The sequence below is a fragment of the Prionailurus viverrinus genome, chromosome B4 (assembly GCF_022837055.1).
Source record: "Prionailurus viverrinus isolate Anna chromosome B4, UM_Priviv_1.0, whole genome shotgun sequence".
Taxonomy (NCBI): domain Eukaryota; kingdom Metazoa; phylum Chordata; class Mammalia; order Carnivora; family Felidae; genus Prionailurus; species Prionailurus viverrinus.
The window spans coordinates 75,841,207-75,855,322 of record NC_062567.1 but is presented as its reverse complement, the minus strand read 5'-3'; the positions used below and the strand labels follow the sequence as shown (position 1 = coordinate 75,855,322).

At 54.6% G+C, this 14,116-nt stretch overlaps 1 protein-coding gene across 1 annotated transcript; it reads left to right on the top strand.

Moving 5' to 3' along the window:
- Positions 1-267: 267 nt before the first annotated feature.
- LOC125171191 (keratin, type II microfibrillar, component 7C) lies at positions 268-6,476 on the top strand. The gene is made up of 9 exons (XM_047868381.1): positions 268-651; positions 1,925-2,133; positions 3,194-3,254; positions 3,385-3,480; positions 4,066-4,230; positions 4,496-4,621; positions 4,875-5,095; positions 5,778-5,809; positions 6,289-6,476. The coding sequence occupies exons 1-9, from the start codon at positions 268-270 to the stop codon at positions 6,474-6,476; spliced, it is 1,482 nt and encodes a 493-aa protein (XP_047724337.1).
- Positions 6,477-14,116: the final 7,640 nt, after the last annotated feature.

Here is a 14,116-nt window from a genome sequence, read left to right as displayed (position 1 = left end):
AGGAAGCTTGTTAATAGCTTTGAAGATGAAACAGGCCTGTGGCTGTGGATTGTTGACACAGCTACACTGAAGAGGCAAGCCTGGTTGGCTCTTAAGAGGCCGGGGTGATGCCAAGCCAATAAAACGCAGCTATTGTCTCTTTGCTGCCCCTTTTAATGCCAGCTGCCCCTGGCGCATAAAAGGGCCTGTCACAGCCCAGGGAGCACAAGCCTTTGGCTCTGTCCTCTGCCAGCTTCTCCACTGCTCCCACACCTTCCTATCTCCAACATGACCTGTGGCTTCAGCTCCGTGGGCTGCGGATTCGGTCCCAGGAACTTCAGCTGCATGTCGGCCTGCGGGCCCCGGCCCGGCCGCTGCTGCATCACCGCCGCCCCCTACCGCGGCGTCTCCTGCTACCGCGGCCTCACCGGCGGCTTCGGAAGCCACAGCGTCTGCGGCGGCTTTCGCGCCGGCTCCTGCGGCCGCAGCTTCGGCTACCGCTCCGGCGGCGTGTGCGGGCCCAGCCCGCCCTGCATCACCAGCGTGTCGGTCAACGAGAGCCTCCTCACGCCCCTCAACCTGGAGATCGACCCCAATGCACAGTGCGTGAAGCACGAGGAGAAGGAGCAGATCAAGTGTCTCAACAGCAGGTTCGCCGCCTTCATCGACAAGGTGGGTGTCCTTGATCACACCGTCCCTGAACCCGAACCATGGTCAGGACTCCAGCGGGGCACTGAGGAGGGAGTCCGAGGCAGGCATTTGCCCAGAGAAATCCCCAGCCAAGTCCAAAAGGGGAAGCAGTCACACCCCTAGGACACAGACAGAAAGACTAGATAAACCAGAGTGGTTTATCCAAGCCTTGGGGCTCAGGATCCAGGGGTGAACAACAATCCCCACTCTGTGGGCCTTATAGGGGAGCAGGCAGTATATGGTCTGGACGCAGTTGAGCCCATCAGCAGATGTCAGTGTCTGGCTCAAGTCTGCAGCCATCTTCCCCATGAGGGGACGAGGGAGAACTCTCCAACTAGAAAGCAGTTCTGGGGCTGGGGAGGGCTCTCTGGAGCCAGGCTGGAAAGAAGTCACTCTACAGAGATGCTCACCAGGAAGGACCCAAAAAGTCTGGAACTCCTACCAAGGACAGTACCGGAAAGGACTTAGCAAGGTTGTAGCAGTCTCGAGACAAAGGGATCTGAATGAGGAAATGGACCGGCCGGGCCAGCCTCGTGGCAGGGAGATGGAGGTGAAATTTACCCGAGGCCCAATAGTCTGATTATTCTAGCGAGAGAAGAGCCCTCTGTGGGGCAGAGTTTTGAGTCTTTCCTCTGCCATTGTGAGGTCTCAGGCAGTCAGGTAACATCCCTGGGCCTTCAGTTCTGCACCTGTAAAACGGGAGGGTTGGAGTACAGAGCAGGCCTGCCCTCAAATCCCGGGCGACTATCATTCTAATGGCCTTGTTGTTGTAAGGTTTCAATGATTGGCACATACATTATTTTTCAACTTCTGCAGGCAGCCTTCTAAAAAGGCCAGCCTGCCCATCTGCATGCCGACAACCACAGCTGCCCTGTGTAGTAGCTGTCCGGCCCGCAGGTGCCCAGGCTCACTAAGCCCTTTAGTGAAGTGAGCATTAGCCTCCCACTCCGCAAAGAGGTTAGCTGCTGGGTCCGAGGACACGTGACTAACAAGCAGCAGCAGAGTCTGGGCTCGGCATAGTTTAGCACATTCCGTGGCAGCCCGTAATGGCCCAGGAAAGACGGAAGCGGGCTCTCAGGAAGGACTTCCAGACGAGCTGATGAAGCCCTGGTGTGGTTTTGACATTACACCGGCCGGGGAGGACTCTGGGTCTGAGAGTTGGGGGCCTGCAGGTCCTGGTGCTGGGATCCCCGCCTCTTGCCCCCCACCCCCATCCTGTAAGAAGAAATTCTCAGGCTCTGCCTCTGGGCGGCAGGTGCGCTTCCTGGAGCAGCAGAACAAGCTTCTGGAGACCAAGTGGCAGTTCTACCAGAACCGCAAGTGCTGCGAGAGCAACCTGGAGCCCCTGTTCGAGGGCTACATCGAGACGCTGAGGCGGGAGGCCGAGTGCGTGGAGGCCGACAGCGGGAGGCTGGCCTCGGAGCTCAACCACGTGCAGGAGGTGCTGGAGGGCTACAAGAAGAAGTGAGTGCTGGAAGGTGCTGGCTCAGGAAAGGGCTTGAAGGAAGCTCCCAGCGCAGGGAGCAGTGTCTGGGTCTGTGGCTGGGACTCTGCCTGAGGATGGGGAAGAATCTGTACTCTCTGTCCTTCCTGGAGGCACATGGGGCCTGCGGGTGGGTCCTGGCCCGCTGGGAGATGGAGTTCACCTGGTCTTCCCATCTGCAGGTCAGGGAAGTGATATTTTCTCCCTTTCTCTGTCCACCAGACACTTCTCTTACGACCCCAGAAAAATTAACACCCCCGGTGCCTTTGAATCTAGCCTTCAAGGTCCCGGACGTTGCTTCTCAAGTTTACTCCTTGACTCAACCAGCATTTTCTGAGTGCTTACCAGGTGCCAGGCAGACACCGAGAAGGGTGCAGGCAATCCAGGGGCAAGGCGTGGACACAGTGCCTGTCCTCGTGGGGCCTGCAGTCTGCTGGGAAGCAGGTCTGATCCAGTCACGGCACAGGCCATCTGTCATAAAGTGTGACACAGGATACGGAGGGTGCACACTGGGTGCTATAGGATGCTGGTTTCCAGGGGTGGCTAGTAGCACTCTCAGCCATGAACTTGCCAGACCACCACACTCCCTGCCTCTGGCTCGGAGCTGGCCTTGCCCACAGAGCAGGAGGAAGTGGCAGGTTTGACTGGTACTGGCTGAGCCCAGGAGGGGGAATGACTGAGAGGGGTTCCCATTATCTATAGCAAAGCCAGGGGCAGAAGAAAGGAAAATGGAGCCCTGGGTGAAAAAAATACTCCCCCACCCTCTGCACACACACTCATGCACGTGTGCACACACCAAGCTTCCAGATCCTGCCCTCCCCCCATCCCCACCGAAAAGATCAGAGGTGATGTGAGCATGGGCACTTCAGTTCTCCAGTGTATCTCAGCAGGCCTGGACAGGCAGCCTGACTTCTTCTTGGTCCTGCCCCATGTCTTCTGGAGGCAGAGGGACGAGCAGGGAGAGGGCCTAGGAATTAGACGTGCTTCATGGCCAAGTTGAGAGCTGCTCAGGCAGCGTCCTGTTCTTCCCTCCCACCTCAGGTATGAAGAAGAGGTAGCACTTCGGGCCACGGCGGAGAACGAGTTTGTGGCTCTAAAGAAGGTGAGTGTCAGAAGCCCAGCCCCACCCTGAGTCCCTGGCTGCCCCATCCTCACTGCCCCGCCACATTGCCGCCAAGCCCTCAGAGCGCCCTGAGGACAGCTGGCCTCACAGCCCCTTGAACCCCACACAGGAGGTGGACTGCGCTTACCTCCGCAAGTCAGACCTGGAGGCCAACTCGGAGGCCCTGATCCAGGAGATCGACTTCCTGAGACGCCTGTACGAGGAGGTGAGGGAGCTCTCAGCCGTGGTGGGCATGCCCAACCCCCTGCCCAGCCCCCCAGAGGCCTGCTGACTTGGAAACCCAGGCTTGAGGCTGGAAGGTTGCAGGGGAGCAAGGAGAGGGAAGAAGGGAGGCAGAGGAATGGAGAAAAAAAGGGGACGGGATTAGTAAGGGGCAAGAGAGGGCAATCCCCAGGCCAGCCCACACAAAGCATCCCACAGCCTCAAGCTGTTTTCTCTGGCAACCAATAGCCTTCTTTTATAGACTTGGCCCAGCAGAATGTGAATGGGGCCTGACACAGGGTCTGGGCCCTGGGAAGCATCCACAGCATTCTGGCAGAGCGGGAAGCAGCCCAGGCTCACAGGGGCCTAAATGTCCCTGAAGCAAGCATTTGAAAAGTGGTTGCATCTTCCTCTAAAAGGAATTTCTTAACTGTACATAAAGTCCTACAATTTCATCAGAGGATTATCCGCTCCGCATAGGAGACTTTGGCTCCAAATAGGTCAAAGAAAGTACAGGCATCAGCATCAGCGAGTGACAAAAGGCACAGATAACTTGCTTCTGCTTCTTCCCCCACTCCTCCCCCCGCAGGAGATCCGTGTTCTCCACGCCCACATCTCAGACACCTCGGTCATCGTCAAGATGGACAACAGCCGGGACCTGAACATGGACTGCATTGTGGCCGAGATCAAGGCTCAGTACGACGACATCGCCAGCCGCAGCCGGGCTGAGGCTGAGTCCTGGTACCGCAGCAAGGTGAGGGGCACAGGACACCTGTCTCCTAGACATGACAGCACAGGGGAAGCCCGGTATACACTTAACAAAGCCTCTTCTGTATGGGGTTTCTGATCCCTAGGGATGGTGACAGAAGGGCAGAGAGCTCTTAGGTTATAGTTGTTGGGCAGGGCTGCCATGTATAGTTGCACAGGCTGAGCACTGTACAACCTCCCAACCATCTGTGGTGTCTGAATGGGTGGGAACCTCCATCCTGAGCCTCAGGAGCACCTCTGCTTCCCCCCAGTGCGAGGAGATGAAGGCCACGGTGATCCGGCACGGGGAGACCCTGCGCCGCACCAAGGAGGAGATCAACGAGCTGAACCGCATGATCCAGAGGCTGACCGCCGAGGTCGAGAATGCCAAGTGTCAGGTATGGGTCGCCTGGGGCCTCCCCAGGGCCACACAGGCAGTGTGTGCCCCGACTGGCTCTCACCATTCATGATCCAGCCCATTTGCAGGACTCATGTCCCTGGTTGTGGTCCCTCAGGGGGTCTCCGTTAATGAAGGGGAGAGGCCTGTTCTTGGGGTGTCCCCAGCTGGGGGAAGGGAGAGACTGGACACATGAGGGAAATGGACCGAGACACCCAGGACCATAACCCACTTTGTTCTCTCCTGGGCCCCAGAACACCAAGCTGGAGACCGCGGTGACCCAGTCTGAGCAGCAGGGCGAGGCAGCCCTGAGCGATGCCCGCTGCAAGCTGGCCGAGCTGGAGGCCGCCCTGCAGAAGGCCAAGCAGGACATGGCCTGCCTGGTCAAGGAGTACCAGGAGGTGATGAACTCCAAGCTGGGCCTGGACATCGAGATCGCCACCTACAGGCGGCTGCTGGAGGGCGAGGAGCAGAGGTGAGGCCCAACCCAGCTGCCCCAGGAATTACACTTGCCTAGATCTGCCCACCTTTGATTCCTCCGTATCCCAGTCTCAGTCCCAAGAACTGACCCCAAGCTAGACTCTGGGGTCTTGGAATCCCAGGTTTCAAAGGACTGGATCTTGGACATAGCATCCAGAGAGAAAAATGAAGGTCAAGTGTCACTGTGAGGTCTAGAGTCCCAGAGAACCCAGGTCCAGAACCAAGATACCCACTCTCTCAGTTTAGAACATCCTCAAATTTTTCCATCCTCAAGTCTTTCAAGATCCACTCACTGCCTGGTTTCTAGGAGGTTAACTTGCCCAAGGGTGGAGTTGCAGGCCAAAGTGTGACACTGGCCTCATGCAACTGCCCAAGAGAACCTTCCCTTTCCTAAAGCTGGACCCATCCAAGTATGCCATGTATGGTTGTACAGGCTATGCACTGCACAAAGGCAGCCATCTGAAGAGCAAATAAGAGCTGAAATCCAGCCCATGCTCTGCTTGCCAAATAGTGTGGCCTGGCATTGCTGAAACTGCCAGAAAGATACTTTTTAAAAGGTATACAAGGGCATAAATATAGACCAAAAATAGACCTGAGATGATCCCTTCCAGCCTAGAGGAAATTTGAGGATCTCATCCTGACTTTTCTCTTTCCTTTCTTACCTTTTCTCCACTCAGGCTGTGTGAAGGTGTTGGAGCTGTGAATGTCTGTAAGTATCTTGAGCCCTGAAAAGGAAAATTTCCTATTGGCAACAAGAATTCTCTGGCTGTGAGCGTATAGAAACACTGCAGGGAGTGTTTCCAATAATTCCCTCAGTAAATGGTAGTAGGTTGGTCATGCAGCAGGAGCGGCTAAGGTTAGCCTGCAGGAAGAACTAGCCAGCATACATGGGGTAGGGGAATAACAGGTCACTGCAGAACGGAACCTGAGATGTCACTCAATACAACCGCCACCTTGTATAGGTGAGGAAGCCGAGGACCAGAGAAAGGAAGGGACTTGCCCAGGTCGCAAAGCAGAACGAGTCTCAGAACCCAGGGCTCCTGGCTCTCCAACGAAGTTTCCTTCCATGCAGCTGAAGGCCCTTTGTGTCCTTCCCTTGAGGGTTAGGCAGATCAGAGAGGCCGAAGGAAGGTGGCCAGATGGGGTGGCCACCAGCAAGACCTCCCGACTGTGCCCTTGTGTCCACAGGCGTCAGCAGCTCCCGGGGCGGGGTCGTCTGCGGGGACCTCTGCGTGTCTGGCTCCAGGCCTGTGACCGGCAGCGCGTGCAACGCCCCCTGCAGCGGGAACCTGGCGGTGAGCACCGGAATGTGCGCGCCCTGCGGCCAGCTCAACACCACCTGTGGAGGGGGTTCCTGTGGGCTGGGGAGGTGTTAGGCGGCCCCAAGAGAGAGCCAGAGAAGCCCCTCCTGCCTGCCAGATGTGCCCCTGCCTCCACCTCCAGCTGAGAACAGCGGTGCCTCGGTAGCTCTTCCCCTCGTGTTCTGAGAATACACCATGCGGCTCTTTCCCATCAGCCACTCCTCTGCTCGTCTTGTCCTACTGGAGGGGGCTGCTGCCTGGGAATGGACCCTTCCCTTCTGCTGTGTTGGCCTCTGGCCCCTCCCAGGGAGAAAGGCTCTCCTTCCCTGGCAGGAGCACTGCTGGAGGCCTCCCCTGCCTCTCTGGTCTCTTGTCTCCTGTTTTTCCCAATAAACTGGAGGACCTGCTTTCTGTGCTGTGGTATCTTGCTTTCTTGGCCTGAGCCCACGTCCACTGACCGGTGAGCGCCCTGACCCCACGGGCCTGTGAAGACTGGGGCAGATCTGAGCTGTCTCAGGGCCTGGACACCTGCAGGACCCGTCCCCAGACAGTGGCATCCTCCCCTGGCCAGGTAGTTTGGGACTTCTTCTTCTGACTGGTTCTGAAGGGAACCAAAGGAGGTCATGGTGTCGGCTGGAAGACAGTTGGGGCAGTTGGTTCTAGCCTCCTTCCCCCTCACATACACCCCACTTTCTTGATACACCCCACTTTCTTGGTACACCCTCACTCTCTCCCCTCCCCCCACCACCACCACCCACCCACACAGCACAGCAGCAACCACCTCAGGTGGCCGCCCTGTGTCAGTTTGGACCCCACCCCACCCCATTCCCACTGCTGCCCATCAAACAAGGGGAGATAAGACCCCTGACACCCACCTCTTGCCCATTCTTCCGCTCCCCCCCCCCCATACACACACCTCTTCAGCACCTGGGACAGCCTCCTCAAAAGCCCCGTAGCTGGTAAGAGCATACCATCTACTCGTTTCCTCGGCTACCCTCCACACTACCCTCATCCTCAGATACCTCAGAGCTTCAGTCCTAAGGCTGAGAGGGCTCCTCTGCCCCCTGCATGGCCTGATCTCTCCTGTTCTCTGTTCAGGAAGAGTGGAGGAGTTCTCAGGAGGAAAAGCTTGAGAGGCCTCTAACCTCATTCAGGAAGAGCCAGGCCTGGAATAGCCTTCCTCAGACCCCAGCCCTCCTGTGCAGTCTACTTCCTTCTCACTGACCCTCTTCATTTGTCCCTTTGCCCCAGCTGTCCCCAGCCCCCATGCTGGCCACTCTTCCTCCAGGCCCTGCTCCTTCCCACCCATCTCCTCAAGCTGTCCTACGAGGACCCGCTACCTTCCCTCACTCCCTCCTGGAATCCCTGGGGCCCTTTCGGTTCCTCACCCAAGCCCCCTAGGTTCTCTGTGGCCCTCTGTCCCTCCCCATTCCTGAGCCCTGAGTCTCGGGCCCTCCACTACCTTCTTCTGCCTGTTCTGCCTTGTTTCAGGCCCTCAGCTGCTCCCAGGCCGAACCTCTCCCTGGCTCATGTCCCTCACCCAGACAACCTTGCCCTTGAACTTTCAGGTGCCTTGGGGCCCTTCTCTCACCTCTCGGCACACACTGCCTGGGCAATGACATCAGTCTCTGGCCTGCAATTACCACCACAGTTAATGGCTTCCTTGATAAAAATCCCCCAGCTACACTTCCGAGACCGGATGACTCCCCCGCCACCCGATCTCATTCCCCAGCTTCAGACCCACTTGCCCCAGTTCCTACAAGACATCTCCACTTGGCACTTCTGGAGACTCTTCTAAGCCAACAGACCTTCGGGCTGAACTCACTATTCGCTCTCTGCCCGCCAGAGCCTCCTCTTGTGTCCCCTGTCAAGATCATTAACACACTTGCCCAGACCTATAATCTCCCCATGCCTGCATCCTCACCTTCAAAACCAATCAACCCCCAAGTGCTTTCATTTTCTATCTCCTAAGTACCCCTCTAAACCATCCCTTTCTTCTCTCTCTGCTGCCACCACCCACGTTCCGGGCCCCCACCATCCTGGCTCGAGTGCCGGTCTTCTCGCCTCCCAGCCCACACCCCACAGCAGCCAGAGGTCTTTATAAAACACAAGTCTGACCTTTCAACGGGTCCCCATTGCCCTCAGGATGAAGTCCAGACTCCTGAACGCAGCACACCAGTCCTATATATCTGGCTTTGACTGATCTCAGCACCTCTCCCCACTCCCTGTCGTCCCTGCCTTCCTCCCCGCCTCTGGCTCAGGATGCTTTGAACACATGTCAAGTGAGGGCTGGCCCAGGGGCTGTGCAAGGGCCTTTCCAGTTCTGACCTTCTTGCGCAGTGACTCTGAACTCTGCTCTGGGATCATAACACTCCCTCCCCAGGGACTTAAGGAGGATACTATAAGGACTGCCAGCCTTGAGATGTCATCCAGGTGCCCCAGAGGATCCCGGGGAGACCCCATGCCTCTGGACGGGATGTGCCTTCCTTCCACCCTGCCAGTTCAAGGCACCAGGCAGGACTGATGCTGCATACTCTCCGTCTATTAGAGCCTCCTTTCCTGGGTCCCTGAGCCCCACCTCCTCCATCACCACTGCCACCTCTCCATCAGTGACAGGTGCAGCCACAAAGAGGCCTGGGCCTTGGTACTAGGAGCAAAGGAGAAACATGGTTGTAGGAGTATTAACCAGGGAAAGCTGGCTACCTCCTGAAGGAAGTAATATTGAAGCCGAGACCTAAAGAAAGAGCCAGAGTTTGTTTATTCAATCAACAAATAACTATAGAGCATCTAATATGTACCAAGGACTGTTATACAAGCCAGGGTTCATGGAAGTGATGGAAATAATCACAGATGCCTGTCCTCCAGGAAGCTTACATCTTACGGCAAGAAAGTAAACATAAGTAAGGAGTTAACCAGGAGGAAGAGATGTGCTCCAGACAAGAGGAAGAGCATGGAAAAATCCAGGAACTCTAATAAGTCCTAAGGCTGGTGGGGAGGAGGGGGACCGCTCTCCAGTGCCATCAGAAAGCTTAAGATGAGCCCTTCCTGTCTATACTTTTCCTCCACGGCCCACTCCTACCCCCACCCCCAACTCCACCCCAGAAAAGCTTTGCCCGCGATCATTCCTCATTCCTACTTCCTTCCAGGCACTTTTCACATCATCTTGCAGAGGTAGATGGCATGGGCCAATTCCAGGCTTCACAGAGAGCCCTGTGCCTCCTCTCTGGAAAGTCCACATTGACTGCGAGGAACATGAGCTATCTGGATGTCAGGCCCCTGTGGGCTGACAAGCCTGAGGTGAGGCCAGCTGTGGTAGTGACCATACCCAGAGTCACAGTCCCTCGGCGTCTGCCTGGCCCTGCCCAGCAGCTGGAGTGAGTGCTCATTCAGTTATCACCCCAAAACATGGAGAAACTGAGGTTCCAGAAGCTGAAAAGCCTTGACCATGCACTCTTGGTGACTAAACCAGGACGAGAACCCCCAAAATTCCAGACTTTCCACACCCAGCCTTTTTCTTTTTTTTTTTAATGTTTATTTTTTGAGAGAGAGAGAGAGAGAGAGAGAGAGAGAGAGTGTGTGTGTGTGTGTGAGCAAGAGAGGGGCAGAGAGAGAGGGAGACACAGAATCTGAAGCAGAATCTGAGCTGTCAGCACAGAGCCCGACGCGGGGCTCGAACTCACATACTATGAGATCATGACCTGAGCCCAAGTTGGACACTTAATCAACTGAGCCACCCAGGTGCCCTGCAATACCCAGGTTTTTCAACAACCCTACCCTGCCTCCTGCTGTTTACAGGCTCGAAATGCTGTGCCGTTATGATACCACAGTAACAGTAATAACAATAATGATGGCAGCTGTCAAGTATCAATTATGTGCCACACTGCACTCTAAACTTTTATTTGCGTGGTCTCACTGAATCCTCTTGTGGTGGCTGTCTTCAGAAATGTCCCCCAGCTATTCCTCCCCCCTCTGTACGTGCCACTCACTCCCCATCAATCCTCATTGCCCCTCCCCTGGATCTGGGCGGGGCCTCCGACTGCTTTGACCGATAGAATGTGGTGGAAGTGGCACTCTTGGGCTTCTGCACCCAGACCTTACGAGGACTGGCAGCATGTGGAGGAAGACAGAGGCTCCTGGCCATCAGCCCCAGCTGAGCTCTCGGCCAGTGGCCAGCGCCACATATCAACCACATGAGTGAAGCCACTTGGACCTCCCCGAGCCCCAGCCAATAATATGAAGCAGAAGAATCATCCAGGGTTCATCCCAGGGACCATCAGAAATATTGTTGTTTTAAGCCACTAAGTTCGGGGATACTTTGTGAACAGCCATAGATAAGTGAAGAAGAAATCCGTACCTGGAAGGAGGGTGCTACCACGAGAAAACCTAAGACCTGTAACATTGTCAAACCAGGAGATAGAAACTTCACAGAAAGTCAAAAGCTTGTTTTTCAGAGAACTGTTTCTCCCTAATCAGCTACTGTGTCTTTTCTGTCCCCACTAACAAATATGCTAGCTGTCTCTGCAGAAGCCTAGACTCAAGGTCAACTCATATGGTTCCTGCCCATGAACAGGCAAAGCCCTGCATTCCTTACCAGAGACAATGAACCCATCTGGTTTATACCCGTTCTCGGAGCATGCCCACAGTCCCTGCTCCTTGTCCTGAAATAACCTCTTACATTAGGGGCTGAATTTTGCCTCCTTCTGATGCTAAGAGTCCACCCCCAAGTGAACATGGGATGTATGTTACATGCATGTTTGCTCAAGGCGCACGCTCGATCTGTTTTCATGAATAGTCATAAGTTTCCCTGCCTTTCCATTAATATATATATATATATATATATATGACCTCAACTCCTATGATTGTAAAAAACTTGTTCTGTCCCCCTTCACTGAGGTCAGTTGTAGGCTTGCCATCATCCTGTCTCTTCATTTGGCTGCCTCTTGAATAAACCTTGTCTTTCTGCATACTCAGCATCTCAATGATCGGCTTTGCTGCACGTCGGACAAACAAACTTGGGTTCGGTCATGACTGGTTCTGGGACCAGGCATCAGGCAGAGTCTGAATGTCCTCCAGGAGACCATTAGAGAAAGCTGGACGGACAATGAAGAAGTTACTACTAGATGCTGTAAAAGGTGACCCATATTATGTAGTGGTGACAAGTTTGGCAGTACTATTGCCTGTGGTGACAAGGAAGGTACAAAGGACATCTATGGAGCTGGGGATCTGGCCAGGGTTTCCAGGTAGAATGACCAAGGTGCCACTGGCTTCTCCTAGCTGCCTACGATAAAACACAAGAGGACAGAGATGGACTGTGGAGGGAAATGTTCGGCTTTTTAACATAACTCAGAAGGACAGTCTTTCCAGTCAGCAAAAGGTTCTCAAAGTAAGAAATGGCTGCAGAACAAAGATCAAATTCAAAGCCCTGCCAGTAAACCACGCCCTCAAGCAAAAGCCAGATGAACACTGTGACTGTTAGATCATTTGCTGAGATCTCAAAAAGATTTAATTCATGGCCTCTTAGACTCACTCTGTGGACCAAAAGTTTTCTAAGCATCTGAAAGGCGCCATCAGAGATATTCTGTCTACTAAGCAACAGGGCTTCCAAGAATCTTTGGCATTGTCCTAAAGCATTGTGACTCTCAGTCTAAGGTTGAGAGGAGCCTATCTCAAAGAGATTTATGGGGATAGCTTCTGTCCAGCAAATTCTGACACAACAAAAACAACATTTTTAAGTTTTTTTAAATGTTTATTTATTTTTGAGACAGAGCATAAGCAGAGGAGGGGCAGAGAGAGAGAGGGAGACACAGAATCCAAAGCCGGCTCCAGGCTCCGAGCTGTCAGCACAGAGCCCGACGTGGGGCTTGGACTCACAGACTGCAGGATCATGACCTGAGCAAAAGTCAGACGCTTAACTGACTGAGCCACCCAGGCACCCCAGAAACATTTTTAAAAGAACTACAGCCATTTCACGAAAAGCAATAGAGATAGTTCAAGATGAAAACAGGCCTCTGGTCCCCAACCTCCTATAGACAGGAAGCAGGCTAAGAAAACATGAGCCACTTGTCATGGAAAAGAAAGAGCGATCCAGAAAACGGAGCCAAGATCCCAAAGGATAGAGCCAAGAACAGAGGAGGACCACTTCCAAAGAGCAAAAGTGGACACTAATGACACTCTACAACGGAAGGAGGTAGCAGGGCCTGGCTGACCATACTTGGAATTGCTAAGAACCAGTGACTTCTCAGTGCCCCCAATTTTTCCTCCCTCTAAATGGGAGTGCCCACTGTGGCTATCCTACCCCCATCTCACCGTTGCAGGACAGGTGTGTGGTAGACATAAAAACTCTTAATTCACAGGTCTTCAGATAGAGATAAACCATAATGAGGGGGTGGGTGCTGCAACCAAGGAACCATGTCCCAAGAGCCTTGTTCATACCTGGATCTGATTCAAATAGTGAGATCCTGAACTTCAAGCTGATGTCATGACCTGATGAAACTTTGGGGGATCTTGGGAGGGAAAGAAAGGGAAGCTCGGACTGTGGAAGCAGTTTGCCCTAAGTCACACGTCTGGGAAATGGCAGAGGCAGGACGCTGAATTAGAAGCCTAGTCTGACTCCAACCCCAGTGCCCTTTCTCTCCCCCACACTGCTTGTCTCACACTCCTTCCTTCTATTCTCATCTTCACACCTTTCCTCATGCTCTTTCCTCTCCGGGAATGCCCCTGGGGTGGCGGGCAAAATCACCCTGGTGGAGAACTCCTATGGCATACGTGGCCATTTCTAGAGACATGTTGGGTTGTCACAATGGATGGGGGTTGGGGAGTGCACCCGGCATCTAGCGGGTAGAGACCAGTGATGCTGCTAAGCACCTTGCAATGTTCAAGACAGCCCCCCAACAAAGAGCGCTCCAGCCCCAAATGTCAATATTGTTGAAGCTGAGAAATCGTGGTCTAGAGAAATCCATGACCACACGTGATTCCCTGCATCGCTGGGTCTTCTTCTGTGTCTCCAAGGCTTGCATCGCTCAAGATCAGAGGGACGTACCCAGTGCCAGTAGTAACTAAGTGGCTGGAGGGGTCCTGAGGAGGGAGCAGGGAGCTCCTATCACAGGACAGCCCTGGCACTTTGAAAACTCTGAGGCACCGGGTTTGATACGCTACAGTTAGTTTATTGGAAACACAGAGTGAAACGAAGACAAAGGGGCTGGCAGTTACGTCGCTGGGTTTTCAGAAGCTTCTGCAGGCAGCCCTGCAAGGAGATGCTCTTCCCTCCCACAGCCATGGGCCTCACAGAGTTACAGGAAAACCACCGTCAGTGTTCCCCACCTCCCTTCCACAGGATCCAGCGCACTGGCAGATTCCCAGGAAGTGGAGACAGGGAGAGTCTAGGGCCTGCCCTGTCCCGCAAGCTTAGGTGAGGGAGTCGGGCAGGACGAATGAATCCAGCAAACAACACAAAAGGCAGAAGAAAGGATGAATCCTCAAGATGATAAATCCACTACTAGTTAAGGCTACGGAAAGAGGCCAAGGTGCCGCCCCAGGTGCACAGGGCTCAGGGCGCCCGGGGGGTGGCGCACAGAGGGAGCACCCAGGGAGGACGTGCCGAGGGTGCACACCTGGCGACTGGTTGTTGGGGGCGGGCAGCTGGCGGTCGTGGGGCAGCGGTGGGGCGATCGGGGTCAGGCCGGGCGGAGGGGGACGTGGCTGCGCGCTGGCAGGGA